We start from the raw sequence: 19,320 nt of genomic DNA, 5'->3' as shown, positions 1-19,320 counted from the left end.
TTTCTTTATTCCTTGTATTATAGGTATGGTAATCACTGTGTCTGGGAAAGTTCTGTAATCTTTTTTTCACATGCATAACATTATATAGAATATATAAAGATGGCAAGGTCAGAATACCATGTTTAATGAAGTGTGGCTTACATGATTCTCTCTGGGGAAGGTCTAGGATAGCCCTAATAGCTTTTTTTTGCCATATGAAGACTCTCTTGTGTGTTGTCGAGTTCCCCCACATTCTAACACCATAAGCCAAATGAGAGTGAAAAAGACCATAATATGTCATCATTACTGTATCAGAGCTTACAGAATTTTTCAGTCGCCTCAGAAGATATACTACTCTGGCTAAGCGTTTACATAGACCATCAACATGCTCCTCCCAACTGAGTTTAGCATCCAAGATTATACCCAAAAGTTTCACTGGTTTCAAAACTTCTTTGTCAAGACCTGCTGAGTGTCCCAATTGAAATATTATTTTCTCCGTTTTCTCTTCATTTATCTTAAGCTTATTGGTTGAATACCATGTTTTAGCTTGTACCAAAGATCCATCAAGCTTCTTATTGATATTTTCTATGCTCACATCTGACTGAATTAAGGTGGTGTCATCAGCATACATCACGGAAAGACCCGATACATTGAAGCTAAAATCGTTTACAAATACCAAAAAGAGAAACGGTCCAAGTACCGATCCTTGTGGAACACCAGCATATATATTCAAGAAATTGGAACATTTACCATCTATGATAACCCTTTGCTTCCTACCCTGAAGATAACTTCTTAGGAGACTTAGCTCCTTGCCTACAATACCATAATATTCAAGTTTTTTACATAATATCTCATGCGAAACCAAATCAAAGGCCTTGCTCAGGTCTATTAGACTGGATCCTACCATACATTTCTCCTCAAAGCATTTCAAGATTAGGTCCACAATTTTTTCAACCGCATCAATTGTGGAGTGATTAGGTCGGAAACCATACTGGTAGGGATACAATAAGCTGTTATTCATGAAATATTCATATAATTGTATAAGCAGGCAAAATTCTATAATTTTACTGATAATAGGTATGAGAGAAATCGGTCTGTAGTTCGAGGGGTCATTATGATCTCCTTTCTTTAGAACAGGTGTGACTTTGGACAACTTCAGACAATCAGGGAAGCATCCCATGACAATAATCAGGTTTATAATAAACGTGAGGGGAAGCAGAATAACGTCAGATATCTCTTTAATTAAATAATTAGAAACTCCATAGAAATCTTCACTACGGGAGTTACTCATTCTATTCACAATTACTTTAACAGAAATCATATCCACTGTCTTCAATTTAAAGTTATATTTCGATTTAGGAGCTTTGATCAAAAATTCTAAAAATGATGCTTCACTTTGTTCCTGAACCTCATTTTGCATTGTATTCGATATATTAGAAAAATGCTCATTCAAAACGTCAGGAGGGATTGTAATTGGCTTTTTGAAGGTTTCAGTATAAGTTTCTTTTTTTACAATCGACCATGCAGCTTTACATTTATTGTTTGCTTTTTCGATAAATTTACTATTATTTATTATTTTGGCTTCTATCAACTTTTTTCGGTAAAGCTTTCTTACATTCTTATAAATTTTTCTATCATCTTCATTTAAAGTATTTTTAAATTTACTGTAGGATGTCAACAGTAAAATGTGTAATTTTCCAAGTTCAGGTGTGTACCAGTTTGTCACAGATTTTTTCTTGCTTCTACTTTCGAATGACAATCTAGGACAGCTGCTATTCAAACACTCCACTACAATACTTAAAAGAGCTTCAGCTGCCTCATTTACATTATTATTGGATTTGTAAACTTTTTTCCAACAAACATTAACAAGAGACTGTTTCAAATTATCCAACTTTTTCTCCGAAAATAACCTGATAGAAATTGTTTTTCCAGGGCTTTCATCAATTTCATTGCACTTATTTGGAGATGATAGCTTATTTTCTAGATTAAAAGATACACAAACACCCGCATGGTCCGATATCAAACCCTGTTCTAATTGAGAGACTTGAACGTATGCAGCAGAAACATTACTAATTACATTATCCAGACATGATTTGAACCTAGTTGGAGAAGAGTTTGCACAATATAAATCGAATGATCTCAACAAATTCAAGAAATGTTGAGTACTAGGTTCTAGGGTTTTTATTATATCAACATTGAAATCGCCTGCCAGTATTAGGTATTTGAAGCCTTTAATCCTATTGGTAACAAATGTTAATAGCCGCTCTAAATTAGTGATAAACTCTTCAAAATTAGAGCTTGGAGTACGATAAAGACTTATTACTAGGGCATTCCATTTGTTAAGCCTAATAGCTGACGCCTCACAACTAGTCTCACAACAATAAGATGATATGTCAATGTGTTTAAAATCTAGCCCTTCTCTAACTAAGATCGAAGAACCCCCATAAGGAGAACGTCGACAATAGAAGCTAGCCAAAACAAAATTTTGAGGAACATAGAAGCAAATTTCCTCCTCTCTTAGCCAGTGCTCACTCAGGCAGATTACCTCAACTTCCCTTTTATTTATAATAGCCTCCAGTTCAAAAAGCTTCATTCTTAAGGATTGAATATTCAGTGACCATACAATTAAATTTCTCTGAAGGTCCTGTTTTTTGCATTTAGAAATTGGTAGATCGCGAAAGATTTCAACAGGACCAACAATTAGTTTTCCGAGTAGCATTCTCCATACCCTAGTTCAATTACTCTTCTATTATCAACTGAACACTTCATTAATTTGTCAATCTTATCAGCCAGTGCCATCTTCCCTTTCCTATTTAGGTGAAGGCCATGCCTGGTAAACATATCTCTTTGCAGGTCTGAGATATCAATAACCCTCACATTACTAAATTTCCCACACAATTTTTTATTTTACCATTTATTTTTCTAATTTCAACATTAACACAAGACCAGTCAGGCAGGTCATGTCTGACTGGAATTGTAGATACTAAAACATTAGTGAATACCAACAACTGCAGAACAGTGAGCAGACCTCTCAAAAATTTGGCAGACTGGTTGCAATATACATCATTGGCCCCTCCCATTAGCACAACATGGTCATCACTGGTCATATCAGCACTATCACTTTCAACATTACGGGCAATCGGGCTTAATTTTGCACCCGGCATAATAAACCCACTGACTGAATTAGATTTGCCTGAATCCACACTGTTGAGATAGTGAACCAGGTCACGACCGTGACTGTCACTGAAAATTTTAATCTTATTTTTGTTCCGCTTACCAAGATCAGTATTTGTTAATTTCTTCTCAACAGAACTATTTTTAGTTTTAGAAGTTCTTACCTGTCTAGAAACTGAGAAATTATTATGAATGTCATTACAAATTTGTGCCGTACCCTGAACAGTATTTTCTGAATTTCTACATTCTAGTAATCCTAACGACTTGCTAGACATTGTTATTGGTTTCAGTATCTGACATAAATTACAAAGAATCCTCCATCTATAATTGGCCGCATTAAAATTAGAATCAAAAGAGAGACCCTCTGTTAAATTAGTTATACTGTTTTTTTCACGAAACTTGAACACTTCCTCAAGGAAAAACAGGGCGAATACTCCACAATCATAGTTGTTGTTCTGGCGAGGACAAGGCATATAAGCCAACCTATCTGAATCAAAAATCGAACTTACTCTCCCTATCAGAGCCTCCGCATATCTATCATTGAGTTCACCCATTGAGTCCAGCTTAAAAAACACCTTACCAATTTTATCAAACAGCACAATGCTCCAATGTGAACCACACCAACCATCCCTAGTACTGGAAGGCTGATTATCATTCACCACAAAAGCAATTATATCATTTTTATAGACAATTTCCTTAAGGAAAGACAAATCTGCGTTTTTATCATTAATTATCATGCTAGTTATCGCTGGTAGAACAACATAATTTTTACCTGAAAAAGAATCAATCAAATAGTTACAAAAACAGTCCATATCCGTATCAGTCAGAAGTTCATTTTTAAGAAAATGACTAATCCGATCCATAAGTGTAGCCTCACGAGAAGACGTCTCCTCACTCTCAACTCCCGCAGCCCGCACTCGCGATTCACTCGCCGACACCTCCATCAGTCGAAAGTCGAGCTCCATCGAACGATTGATCGCCGCACTCCATTGCTCCTCGAGAACTTTTATCCTATCTCTCAACTGTAGATTCTCAAGCTCCAAGGCAGATTCATGGGTTGTTTGAGACTTATCACAAATATTAGAATCATTGAAATTGATCTCTTTGCCAACATTAGACGGAGATAATAGCAGCGACTCCTCGTCGGTTTCAATAGATGATATAGCCAGACTATCATGTGTATGCGACCCATTAATTTCTCGAATAATAGATGCACTGCTATTTGTCTTTATCGATACAGAACAGTTTTTGACAAGGCAACGCCAGGTAATATCACCTTTACTTGTGCAAGATCCTTTTCTAAATTTAACATTATTATATAAAATAGCAGGGTTGCCCTTTGACGTTTTGCTCTTTTCTATTGTCGATTTCATATTAATCTTACTCGATTTCACATTCATTGACTGTTTATTTGTTTCAATCGTATAGAGCTAATTCGCATACAAGGAAAAACAATAGAATTTTGATTATGCAATCAATTCTGATTATGCTTATCAAAAGAGTCAAAGGAAGAGTGAGTCAAAGGAGATTAACAGCGCCAAGAGGGCCTTCAAGGCAGGAAACAATTTGGAAGCCCGTGGAAGGAAAGAGTTGGAAAAGACCAAGGATAGTAGCAGACAATCACACGCAAAGATAAGCAAAATTGAAATTCTTTTCCGATTAAGTAAATTAATACGAAGAGAAAGTGACCCGGTGCGTATATTTAAGTATTGGCGCGGCCGGTTTACCGTAGTTATCGTTGGCGTAGGTCAGTTCAGATCAGCTGTTTCGGAATCAAAAGTTACTAACATTCCGTTGTCAAAATAACCAAAAACTCCGGCTAACAAGTATACAATTTACGCCAGTCTATATCTATAGATAGAAACAGAAAGGCCGCTCATCAAATTACCAGCCAGATAAGAGCAAAAGCCTAGTCTCTAGCAAAAACAAGCAGTATTCTCAGTCGCTTGTCAATCAATCTATCACTCTCTCCCTCCTTAATCAGTATAGGCCTACACAAGCACAGACAATCAGAACAGAACACTGCCGAAAAACAGTTTGTCACAGTTTAAAAATGAGGTTAGAAACCCTCAATCGCGAATAAAGTGGATATCACAAGTCTTTACTTACAGTTCACAGGGTCTAAGTGTGATTATAATATTGAACGGCACTATTTGGTTAGTATGATAAAATCTAAAACACTTAATTATTCACTTTAACTGGTAAAATCTCTAATAAATGAAGAGCTACTCATAATGTCAACTTCCCTGTACCTGCGCATGCGCAGTATCAAATAGTGATTAGGGTGGAAACATGGTAGAGCTGCGAAGGTAGCTTCAAGATTGAGCGTGTAGGATGTAATGCTCAGCGCCACGCCACAATGCGCTACCATCCAATTACATAGAACACTCGCAAGCTTCAAGCTACCTTCGCCGCTCCAACCTAACTCATATTCATGGAATGAGAAGTATTCATAAGTATGAGGATCTTGAAAATTGATCACCCCGAAATCATCAATAAAATGATCTACATTATTTAAAAAAAAATTTAGACTAGCAACTGATCTGGCAATGAATACAATGAATATTATTATAGATTCAAGTCTACTTACAATTGAATAATAACAATTATTCATAAATAGGTATTCCCGTTAATCAAGCTAACTATCAAAGAGAAATATTGTTAACAGCAATTATTATTAACCTAGAAATGTGATATCCATAAGTGGATAACATCAAATGTTTGATAATGAATGAGAGAATGAGAGAAATATTCTTATATGCGAAATAAACGTGAAAAAAACTGATCACCTTCAAATGTTTCTTAATCATGAGTGCCGAGTTGCTGTCAGTTATGATGTAAGGCGAGAGCTGTTCAAAATCGAAGTGACAGTCCAGCTGAAGCCACTTTGTACAGTTCGATTGGAATTTCCAGTCCACTGGACGGAATGTTTGCGATGCCTGAGGTTGGCACAAGTCCAAGCCCCTACAACAGTATCTAAAAAACAAACAAATATTACTAATTAATGGATGTCGAATTCCAACGTGGATATGATTGGCCAATAATGAAATATTAATTTAATTGCGAAAAAAATATTCAATGCACATTGAAGAAAAGTTGAACCATTTTTCTTTAGAGTATCGGAGTTGATATACTTCTTTTTTCATGATTGAAAATATAAAATTTTCTATCTGGATTGGCTGGATAATCGCCTATAGCATTTTATAGAATTAAGTTATTTGGATTTAGTTTATGATTCACAATATTGAGCCAGAATCAATTCCTAATAATTCAATCAATTTTTATGGAAAGAGCTTTATAGATATCACTAGCCGGCAGGCTCGCTACGCCCGCCTTATCAGTCTAGCCAGGAGCCTTCGCCTCATGGACCCCGACTGGATCATCCAGAAATAGGAGCATTTTTCATTTGAACTTTCTTCCTTCCGTCAAAAAGTCAAAAGAGACTTTCAGACTCGAATCAATCACCAGTTCTCTTTGAATTATGTAGTACAGTGTTGCAAAAATCTATATTTTTATCAGAATTAATGAATATTTCGTTATTTCTCGATTAGAGACTTGGTTAGGATATTATGAGAATTATTGTATTTCAGTCTAATAGTTATTTGATTTTTTCAACAGGAATGATATGGAGAACTTCACACACATCCATAGATACCTAACCCTGTCAAGTATGAATTTGCTTGAAAAATGTACAAAAATGTTTTGAAAACGCAATGGAAAACTTGAGAAAAGAGGCCCTCTAAAAAAAAAGCTGGGGAAAACGCTATAAAAGCGCCTATATCTTTGGTGTAATTTTGAAATTCTCTCAGGATAAAATTTTAGACCATAGCTGAACCTCTGTACTCAGGGTGTTCACTGAATCAGGCTCAGAAAATTCCCGCACATTTCCCGTATATTTCACGTTTTTATCGGCTTTCCTCGCAGATTAAAACACATGATTAATATGTCAAAATATTTGTTGGGGGTGGGGGGGGGGTGGTTAAGGCGTTACTCAGAAGGGGGGTCAATTTGGAAAAATATAATATTCTTAAATAACAATTTCCAAGTGCACAAGTATGTTTTACATCAAAATGTAACACCATTATAGGATTATAACTATTTCGAATTATATAAAAAAGTCAATTTAGAAGAAAAAACGAGACTCCCTAACCTACCCGTTACCCTTTATAGTATTATAGTCCAGTCAATACCGTTATATACATTGGTGTTTGCAATATATTGTTTGGATAGATTAGAGAAGTCTAGAACCAATTTTTCATGCAAAATTTCCAATATCTTCCGATTGCCACAATCTAAATGTATAATTCAAAATCACTCTGGGTGTAATTTTGTGCTCTTCAACCTGAGACCAGAGAGCGCACAAAATTACGCCAAAAGAGATTTTGAATTATACATTTGAATTGTGGCAATCAGAAGATATTGTTGATTGAAAACTAAAATTGATTATTTTGTTGAATTTTACTCATTTCTGTAACTCAGAACACATTAGCTCCAAGTGATTTCATTTTATTTAGAATTTTATAACCTGAAAGAGCAAATTTAACTGTCCGACAACTGGATTTGGCGGAAATAAGCTGTAAACTAGAAAATGAACCGAAAATAAGAGATGTTTTGACCATTCTTTATCTAGCGCAATGAAATTTTGCATGCGAAAATTGGTTCTGAACTACTCTTATGTATCCAAACAATATATTGAAAAATCAGAGCTACAATATCCTATACTATTAAACGAGCAATTTCTGTTTATATGTTTGTATTTCACCGGATCTCGAAAATGGCTCTAACGATTCTCACAAAATTCAGAACATAGTTGGTTTATAATATAAAAATTCGATTGCACTAGGTCTCATACCTGGGAAAACTAGCTGAAGGACATTGAAAGGATAATTAATTATTATTCATCCTTGGGAAAACAGCTGATAATAATTCGTCGTCTGTTGATGGTGGAAGTGAGTGAACGAGTTCATGTGTGTGGGACTGTGTCAAAAAAGCAGGGTTATTTTTAATCCAGATATATAATGGATAAATATATTAATAATTTTTACATCATTGATATTAAATTAAGAATCATGAGTATTTTTGAAAATTAATGAGTATTGAGATTATAATTATTTTATTCTAACCTCAACCTTTGGACAATATTACCGTAACTACTCTAAGACCGTGATTACTCTAAGAAGGATGTAATGTTGTATCTCAATAATAACAGCACAATCAATTTATAAAACTAATAATATTACAAACGTACACATAATTTTAAGAAACGTCATGTTAAAAAAAAATGACAGCTATATGCTTACATTATTAGAATTTTTCAATTTTTGCTGGCAGAAGTTTTGAAATTTTCCTTTTATTGTCACTGCCGCCTGCCTCAACGATAAAAATGTACTATTACTTGTGTCAAATTTTTTTCCCTTTTCCTTATTATTTCATTCCTTTCTAATAAATTTTCATTTTTCCCTTTTTCTATTAATTCTGTATCAAAATCTGATGTATATTTCTTATTTTATTTTTTCATTTTGCATTAGTTTTCTTTCATTTTTTACTTAAAATCTTTGAAGTGTAATATTTATTTTGTCTAAGTTTATTTATCTTTTGTAACTCATTTTTTTCCTGTAACTGGGCACCCGCCGAAAAACCTTTGGGTTTGGCAGGACCCTCAACTGTTTGTATTGCGAATAAAAATTTTGTATTGTATTTTTTGTATTGTATTGTACTTTTTATCAAAATTTTTGAAGAGAAATAGTACAGGCTTAGCCTAGTTTTTTTTCTTCAATGTCATAATTATATTATGATTGTAGTATTTTGTACAATAAATGAATAAATGAATGAATCCTGATTGATTCCAGTAGATCCATCTTTTTGAAATGGTCTTCTCTGATTTGGTTCTCGTGCAATTAATCAGGATTAAAATTTATCCGGCTTTAGTGCAACCGGGCCTTTGTGAGGGAAATTTTTGCATTCTTCAGGGAATTAATCTCAATTTACTGTGATTGGATAGAACATTTCTGTATGAAGTATGAATGTTATTATAATTTTTTCTTCCTTAATACATTTATTATGCTTTTGTACTCCAGAGCGAAGCTCGATCCCAGATTTATATTGAAAGCACACACCCTTTTTCATGTTTACATTGACTGGACAATATTAAACATTCTATGTTCTGAAATTACAATAAGTAAATGGTCCAGGGACTTACATCACCAGCAATGGCAGGGTCACCCTGGTCAAGCACTTGGCAAAAGGCTGCTGGCAGACGCAAGCCCTCGCTTCACCAGCTGGCTGGTGAGTCTGGGTAGAGGTCAGGTCAAGCAGGTGATTGCCCTGATAACTGGACATGGCCACTTCAGGAAACATCTCCACACAATTGGACTCAGAAATGAAAGCCAGATGTGTAGGCTTTGTAATCAGTCTGAAGAGACTGCTAAGCATATCATACTGGATTGCGAAAGTCTTGGAGCTGGAAGAAGGACTCTGTTTGGCTGCAAGCAACCAGGTGAGGAATGAGATGTTGGTATAGGGAAGAAACTCCTGGGCCTTGTAAAGGATACGGGAGTTGGTTTGCCCAACTAACATACTTTTGGGACACACAATAAGCTTTGGTTGACGTGTGAGGTTCTTTGAACCTTTGAATCCGTCTCTTCAAAACATAAACATAGGTTCTGAAAACATATGTGTGATTTGATTTACAATCAATAATTTCAACATCGATAATACCTACACCAGATACGGACCTATACCTCAAATGGATATAAAGGTATTTTCACGCATGCAGAACCGAACCTCAAACAGCGTAACGAATCGTACAATCCACCGAGCAGCGAACATTAGCCATATGTTTCATAATGTTAACACTCAGCTGTTAAACAACCAGTTCTCCGAACCGTTCGTCGTCCCACTAGCCGCTCTTTTAACCGTTCTCCACGCCGTTCGTCGAACGCTGAACTTTTCAGCCAATCAGAGCCCTCGATTAAAATTCGCCGTGCAGCTTGCGGTCCAATTTTGGCTATCCATCACAAGTGGAAAACATGATGTGAATACTTTCGCGAACATTAATACAGTACAGGCCTCTTCTCATAATCTATATTTTGAACAATTTTATTGTCATGAATAATACATTTATAGGAATCGATAAATGATGTTTGATGCAAATAGAATAATTTCTGAAAAATTAATGATTGGATAAATTTCAATATTAAAATATTTTTGACCAAGAGCTCAGTATCATGACAATTATTTCTTTTAAAATTATGATCATTTTGTTATTTTAAAACTAATAATTCATTTCACCATCTAACCATAAGTTGACTGGAATAGATTCTGTAATTTCCATATACTATTTATTTTAATAAATACTACAGCATATACAAACTCACAAAAAGTGACACTTTTATAAATATGTTCCACTTGCCATCGATTTTTGTTGGTAAGAACATTGATCATTGTTATTTCACGAAAAAGTGGGTAGAGGTGAGTAATTTTCCCCAAAAGGTGTCTGGTTTGGTCTATGTTTTGTCAATCCAAAAAAACTTACTTAGGTGGATAGGACCTTTTTAGGCTCAATAATCTATACTATAATAGAGTAAAGAACTGGCTTAATATATTAGTACGGGATAGGAAAATTATGTTTGACGCATCATCACGTTTGAACTACTGGACTGATCAACTTGTAATTTTGCATATATAGATTCTTAATTAGCCGAGGATGGCTATAGGCCTGTTTTAAATTCTTCAAATTTTCATTGAGTAAAGTTTTCAATTTGTCAAGTTTTAAAATAGACCCTTGCAGAGCACGGGTTACCTGCTAGTCAATAATAAAGTTTTGATCAAGGAATAAGGGAGTGTTATTCCCATCGATTTGCAACATTCAGAACAGTACTGAACTGAACTCTACACGACACTCCACAACGTTTTCGGCCGACTGTACAGTGCGTCAGTCAGTCTATGACTTGAACGAGGAAAGGGGCTGAAAAAATTATAATTGAATAAAAAAAATCATAGAGATTTACAATATATTGATGCAAATATAAACATATCAAAGAATATGTTTTCGCATTGCGGGTACATAATTAAAAACAAAAACATTAAGTAGATGAAAACAGTGTATCCAATATGTTGCTTATTTAAAATGACCCTCATCAAAACCGAATAAGCAAGGTGGGTAATATTAATTTTTCATGATAGTTTATTATAACTACTCCAAATACTTTTGTAATCAAATATATTATAATAATATACTAGAGCCTGTTTCCAATTGATATTAATTTATTTAGTACCTATCGATTGAATGGATGATCAATATTATTGATTCACAAGAAAATATGATAAAAGAATCCAAATCAAATAATATGCTAATCATGCTTAGAAGAAAATCAGTGATTGGAACAATAATTAGTATGTCTTGAAATTATTTCAGATATCATTGACACTAATAAAACTGATGATTTGAAACCAAAATTAGTAAAATAAATCAACAGTACAGATGTTTCTAGTACTAAGTTCTAACACTTTTCTCAATTGATTCTTGAAAAATGTGAGAAAACGCAAGGAAAACGCAGTAAAACCGCGCATCTTTGGCATATCTTTGACGTAATTCTGAAGTCCTCCCAAGACAAAATCTCTAGAGCCTTGCTGAACTTATGTACCAAATTTGAACACGATCTGACAATTGGTTCTTTAGAACGCGTAGAAAACGCAGAAGAACGCTCAGAGACCGCGGAATTTGGACGTTATTCAAGAGACTCCCAATACATTTTTATACCTCAGCTGAGCCTTTGTACCAACTTTAAACATTTTCTCTCAATTATTTTATGCAAATTGTAAGAAAACGCAGAAAAAACGCAGTAAAACCACCTATCTTGAGCGTATCTTTGGCGTACTTCTGAGTCCTGAATTGAGAATAAAATTCTAGACCCTTGCTGAACTTCTGTACGAAATTTGAACATGATCTGTCAATTAGGCCTAGAAAATGCAGCAGAAATAATCAAAAACCACCGATCCTGGGCGGAACTTGGGCCTCATCCAATACAGCATTTTTATACCTCAGCTGAGCCTGTGTACCAAGTTTCAACATTGTTTGCCAATTAGTTTCGTTGAAAAGCTGAGACAACGCAGAAAAACTCAGATTTTGGGAATATCTTTGGATTTTTATCTTATTTGATCCAGTAGATTTTTAGTTCTGTTGATTATGAATGAATGAGTGAGTGAATGAATCAGTGCCATTTCGATTTTATATATGAAGATAGATGCCTGTGACTTCAAAGAAAGCCAATATATATTGCATGGTGCGTTATTAAAATCGTTCCATGAATATTAGCTTATAAATAAAAATGAATGTCTGTGATTTCTCCTTCAAACATTTGTGAGGAATAAGCTCACATTTATAAAAAAATTTGGAATTTATTCTTCAATAATTTAAAGCAGTGATACTTATGACTAAAATGAGCTATTTGCGATTGACTTACTTTTTTGATTCCGAGTTGAGATGGAATGCCAACTTTTCAGTGGAAGGACTATTGCCGTATTTGTAATTGTCGACTGAGAGACATTTGGACAATTTAGTGAGCACAGATTTGAGTTCGGACTGAGCTAAGGCGTCACTGAACAAATCTCCTGGGCCGATAGTGAAAACTCCGAGTATCCACATGCCACCAGGCAGCATCCAAGTCACCTGCAAAACAAAACACATTACAAAATTTGCCACCTTACTAATTCACACATTTTTAGTAACCTAATAGATTTATCAATTTAATCTCTTTTTTTAATTCACTGAATCAGTCAATTGTATAGTGGGCTTTATATAGAATGACAATTGAAAATTAATATACGACTTTTCAATGTATCACGAATTTCTATGTTTGTAAAAGCTCTTGAGTTGATATAAATAAATGAATGTTTATTTCCCACAAAAAAAAACTAAAACTACAACATCAATTACACAAAATATTAGATAAATTACAATTACATACAATAGTTAGTTACACAAAATTCTTATAATGTGTCCTCTACTTGTTTAGTTTTTTCTGTGTGGAAATTGACCTACTCCATCCACTATGGCGTACCATGTTCTAGAGTAGGTTTTTTTGCGTATTAATTATTAGTTAGTGTTAAGTCATTAGGTGGTTAGTTGTTGTTTGAAATAATGTTTTCTATGTTATGTCTTCCTTTGCTCATCAACCAATTGTGTACTATTGTTTTGAACTTCTAGGATGGTTAATCTGTTTAAAGTTTGCAGGAAGTAGATTATATAATTTTGGTCCTAAATGATTGAAATGTCTGCATAGTATCTGCAGATAATGTCTGCATAGATTAATAATCTGCATAGTATCTCCTTGGAGTAAAGCTGTCTTGGATCCATCAAGTCAAACACATTGAATAGCTGGTCTGATGAATAGCGTGGAGGCTTCTGGTTGATGACCCTCATGATCAGCTTCTGTACCCTGAGGAGCGGTTCGATGTGCAAGAAGCTTGCACCTCCCCATCCTACAATCCCATACAGCATGAGGGACTGTGTTAGAGAGAAGTAGATAACTCTTAGACATCCCTTGTCGACCAGTGTCCTCAGAATCCTAAATCTGTAGATGGTCTTCCTCAATCTCCCGCATAATTCATTGAGATGATGATCCCAGCGCAGGAAAAAGTCCATTGTAACTCCCAGGTATTTATGTGACTGTTTCTTGTGAACTGTGTATGAAGTGTTATTCCGTTGATTCTTGATTACTATCTCATCTCCTGTTGCATGTCCATGTTGAGTCGCCGAAAAGGTCAGAATGAAGGTTTTCTCATGGTTCAATGTTAGCAGATTTTCACTCAACCAGCGAGACACCCTCTAAAGTCCAGTCTCAGCTTCTCTCCAGGTCATCTCCCAGGTCGGTTCAGAGAACAGTAGAACAGTGTAATCTGCAAAAGTGGTGATTGATCCATTAATTTCCATGTTGCATAATGGATTCATGTAGAGAAGAAAAAGAATTGGTCCTAGTACTGTTCTTTATGGCACTCCAAACTTTACAGTCAGCTTGTTGCTTATACATCCATTGACTCTGACACATTGTGTTCGGTTTGATAGGTAGCTCTTGAACAGATTCCATGCGACTCCTCTTATTCCATAGTTATCAAGCCTTGAAAGAAGAATGTCATGTGACACCGTATCAAAAGCCTTCTTTAAATCTAAGAATACTGCTAATGGTTTCTCTTCAGTGTTTATTTTATCGAAAATCTGAGTGGTCACATGATGGATAGCATCATTTGTACTGCGACTAGATCTAAAACCATATTGGTTTGGCGATAGAAGATTATTTTTTTCAAGAAAGCTGATCAGTCTAGTTTTGATACACTTTTCAAAAATTGATAATGTACTGAGTAATGATATGGGTCTGTAGCAATTCATATCTTTCTTATCTCTTCTTTTGAAGATTGGACAAATGACAGCTTCCTTAAGACACTGTGGAAAAACACCTTCCTCGAAAATTCTGTTTGCAATATGTGTTAAAGGCTTGGCAAGTGTAGTATTATTATGTTTGAAAAAATCTGGTTTTAAATTATCGATTCCAGATGCACTATTAGCTTTAAAACTATTCAAGATTTTTATCATTTCGTCCTCACTGACAGGTGTAAAGAATAATGATCGGCAGACTATCTGATCAGCTGCCGCATGCTCATCTGCGCCATTACAATCGCTATTTAGAATGTCCTGGGCCAGTTTTGATCCAATACTAATAAAAAATTAATTGAAAGAATTTGCCGATCTTTATCATCATCTCCCAATTTCAATCCTCTCCCTTCGAGGTTGATTTGGTGGATTTGTGTTCTTGACCGTTGCACTTCAGTTTATTTCTCTTATTACTTTGCATGTTTGCATAGAGTTGCTGGAAGTTTCAAATCGCGTTGAAAAGTATTGTTTCTTCGCATTTTCTATTACAGTTGTTGGTAGATTTCTGTACCTTCTATAATACTCTCTAAGCTGTAGATTCGCTGTATTATTCTTGCTTTGTCTGTGTAATTTATCTCTCTTCCTTATTGATGTAATTAATCCATTTGTAATCCAAGGCTTAATTTTTCTTTTGTGTGCGATACTCTATTAATAACATTACATTCTTCTGTGTATTTCTATCATTCTCTTCAAAGCACTCTCAGCGCATTCCTGCAGGTACACGGAATTCCAGGTCTCATTCGTTAATGCTAATGAAAGTTTATTATAATCAATACTTTCATAGTAGGGTTTTCTTCTGTTGTGATTGTGTTCCACTGCATCATATCTAATTCCCAGAATAGTTATAATATGATCTGTGATAGAATTTGGGGAAACTATTGGTATTATATCTTTTCTTAAGTTTATCAGAATATGATCTATACATGAAGCGCTATTATTTCCAATACGAGTTGCCTGCTTTATACAATGTAGGTTCCATATTCACTGGGTAGATTATCATAGTCTTCTAGTTGCCTGTGCTGATTTGGTTCTTTTGTGTTGATGTTCAAATCTCCTAGAACGATGTGAAAATACTTTCCATTATCATCCAAAATCTGTCTCAGATCAATGAGAAATTATGTTAAGTCCAAGTGTGATGGAGATCTATATAACGCTGTTATAACAAAAGTATCTTTCCCAATTTTTAAATGCATATTCAAACAGTTGGCTTGCCTAACTGCAATTTCTTTTATTTCGACAAAATAGTCGGATTTGACATAAATTATAATTCCATCATTCTGTAGAATATTGTTTTCTGTTTTGTGTCAGGTATAATTATTAATTGATTTCAAGGGAACACCACCAGCAATCCAGCATTCCGTTAAGACTATCACGTCGAAATCCACGTTTAGGTCTTCCAGCTGAATAAGAAATTCTTCAAAATTTGTATTGTAGCTTCTGATGTTGAAATTGATGATTTTGATAGGTTGGAATGTATTGTTGACATCTTTTAAATTTGGAATCGAAAAGTCTTCAATGTCTAATAAATCCAAATCCTCCATCAAATCAGCCATTTTTGTTTTTGTGTTTATAATTATTTGTGTGCCAATTGTAGATATCCTTGTCCTCAACTGATTGTATTTTTTGAGTTAATGACAGCATGAGATCTTTCTCTCCAACTGTTAAATATCTGAATGAGTTGGTAAGCCTACTAAGTGCTACTATTATGTGCTGAATGCTATTGTAAATCTTGAGTGGTTTAGTATTTTTTCTCACTAGGATAACATCTCTAAACGTTAAACCCTGAGCTTCATGTGTAGTTAGTATTGTTAATGAGCCTTGTTTTTAACAGCTTTCAGTACAATTTGTTTTTCCGATTGCGTGAATGTGGGGATTAAAGTTTGTGGTTCTAGGTTGTGAGGCTCTCCGTTAGTTATTGTTGGTTCAATTGATCGAATCATTTTATTTGTAGTGCAGATATCATTGTAGTAGTTAGACAACAGACAGCACACATCCATTGGACACCTGTTGGTAAAAATCCGGGTCCGCGAAAACAGAAATATTTTTGCACACTGCTGGTAAACCACTTCTCTCCATGTAAGATATTTGTTTTGAGTCTGCAACCAGTACTATCTCGTCTGCGCCTGTCAGCTCACAGACGAATCCCACGAAGCCGGCCTGCATAAGGACAGCTTCATCGATGAATACGCGCTTATAATTTTTGTGGCAGCCATTAATTAGAAACGACGTCACGGTTCTGTAATTTGAATTGATGATTGAGTTGAATTCATTTCCGTGTTTCTCCTGTATAGTTGATCTTATTCCTTTGATTGCGGCTCTTGTTTGAGTTAGTATGAGGTCTTCCATTGATCGATGTTTATCAACAATTAGATGTGTTTTTCCGCTCCCTGGAACTCCATCAATCCATCTGATTCTGACTTATGACATTATCATCATGATTATGATAGTTTAAGGAGCCTTAAATACTTTCTACTGATCAAATAAAATGAATTCACAGAAAGTATGAACAAGACACATCTACGGTTAAACAATTGCTTTACAGGGAAGCATTGGAATATTTTAAAAGAGAAAATATTAACTTATCTACTTCTTTATGATAGATGATCAGTTGATTTCCCTTCAAAATTGATTGGATAGTTTTAGATCCAGTTTTTAGGGCATTAAGGGCCGGTTTACGAGCTCGGGATTTAACTAAGTTCTGGACTTTAAACAGCTGGGGTCAGAAAATTGGCTTTTCAAAGCAGGGCCCGTTGTCGCATAAAAATAGTCGCAGCAAAATAATCTTTATTTTCTAATTTCTATAATTGGAAATGTTTTTCCTTGACGAAATGAACTATTCCTAAATAATTCAAAATAGTTGAAGCATTACAATATTCCTCTTTATTCAATTTTGTGTTAAATTTTCTAGTTTTTCGAAATTTAATTTAAACGTTGACTGCGACTACGCCCCGTTTCGGAAAGCCGATTTTCTGACTCCAGCTGTTCAAAGTCTAGAACTTGGCTGAATCCCGAGCTCGGAAACCGGCCCTTATAAATCCAAATAATAATAATATCGAGTGACCTGCCTGGATCAAGTCTGGTGTCAGAGCTTTCAGGTCGCAACTGATCAATTTCAGTGCCTCTGACATGACCCAACGACTGCTTTTTAGGCAGCCGGGACAGACGATTTAATGTGTCATATTAATTAATTAATCAATATTAAATCTATAGTCTACGTTTAATGGTCGATTAAGTTTGATAATTTTCTTAGGAACCAGGTCTAAGTCATCTAAGGATGATGCAATAACAACCTACAAATGCAATCTTTTTAGAATTATTCAATTGAAAAATATGTGTTATTCAATACTTGTTACAAATTATCTAAACTAAAGATGGAATTCCTTAGCGACTACTCTAGCCGCGCGGCTTGAGTCGTCGAGATTTGAGCACATGTTCTATAAATTCATAAGATTTGATGATTCGTCAGATATGAATCGTAAAAGCAATATAGTAGCCGACACTTCCAAAGTGCTTTTAATGGATAAATTATTAATTTGATGAATTTTTAGAGTATGTGCTCTAGCCACACGGCTACAGTCGTGACTAAGAAATTGCACTTACTACTAAGATTTATATAGTCTGAATACGCCAAGTTATAATAAAAATCAATATTATTATAGTTTTCAACCTGCTTCGCATGCTCAACAAGCTCCTTCTCTACGATGTCTGTAACATTGTTCAAAGCTCTTGAGCTCTCTCTTGGTGTTGAGTTGTCTCTTACATCGGATTCATTGGATAATTGCAATGGTGTTCTAGCCAAGTGAATCACAAAATCTTTTGTGCCGGAGCTCTGAAAAAAAGAAGTAGGCCTAATCTATGAACATAAAAGCATTCTTCACATTCTTCAACAAAAGCAAAGGTTAGAGCTTAGCTTATTACAAGATTAAATTTTCTCAGAAATCTATAACTTGAAGTGTGGAATATACGATCTGACGAGCTGAGAAGAATGAGCTGTAGTACGAGAAGATCCGATCATTGTGTCAAGAGTTATGAGTGTTTGAAATATTGATTTTTATTGAAGATCAATAAACGCCTCCCCACTAGGAAATCCTAAAATTAAGTGCATCTAACGGGATTCTGATAGAACATAACCCTTGTATTTAATAAATATACAAAATATTGATTTGATAAGTTAGGATGGCCTCGAAAGTTGAAACAATGGAACAATTTGTATTTTGGCTGAAGGACATGGTTTTCTATTTTCGCTAGTAGGCCTACTCCCCCTCCCCCAAAACTAAATTTCAAAATTTCTGAGGAATCTTGTTCAGAATTAATTGTACTTTCACATGATATGTAATTTTTCATCATTTGTATTGTAGCTTCTGATGTTGAAATTGATGATTTTGATAGGTTGGAATGTATTGTTGACATCTTTTAAATTTGGAATCGAAAAGTCTTCAATGTCTAATAAATCCAAATCCTCCATCAAATCAGCCATTTTTGTTTTTGTGTTTATAATTATTTGTGTGCCAATTGTAGATATCCTTGTCCTCAACTGATTGTATTTTTTGAGTTAATGACAGCATGAGATCTTTCTTTCCAATTGTTAAATATCTGAATGAGTTGGTAAGCCTACTAAGTGCTACTATTATGTGCTGAATGCTATTGTAAATCTTGAGTGGTTTAGTATTTTTTCTCACTAGGACAACATCTCTAAACGTTAAACCCTGAGTTCATGTGTAGTTAGTATTGTTAATGAG

General features: G+C 34.9%; 1 protein-coding gene across 1 annotated transcript in view; it reads right to left on the bottom strand.

The window, feature by feature from the left end:
- LOC111048357 overlaps positions 1-19,320 on the bottom strand; it is a 43,493-nt gene that overhangs the window by 18,333 nt on the left and 5,840 nt on the right. The window contains exons 3-5 of the mRNA XM_039438220.1: positions 18,249-18,434; positions 12,618-12,823; positions 5,943-6,129 (exon numbers count right to left, since the gene is read on the bottom strand). Of these exons, the coding sequence (XP_039294154.1) occupies positions 5,943-6,129; positions 12,618-12,823; positions 18,249-18,434 (579 nt within the window). The remainder of the gene's footprint in view (positions 1-5,942; positions 6,130-12,617; positions 12,824-18,248; positions 18,435-19,320) is intronic.

Source organism: Nilaparvata lugens, chromosome 11 (genome assembly GCF_014356525.2).
Source record: "Nilaparvata lugens isolate BPH chromosome 11, ASM1435652v1, whole genome shotgun sequence".
NCBI lineage: Eukaryota > Metazoa > Arthropoda > Insecta > Hemiptera > Delphacidae > Nilaparvata > Nilaparvata lugens.
Note: the sequence above shows the minus strand (reverse complement) of the source record. Positions and strands in the feature narration are given on the sequence as shown.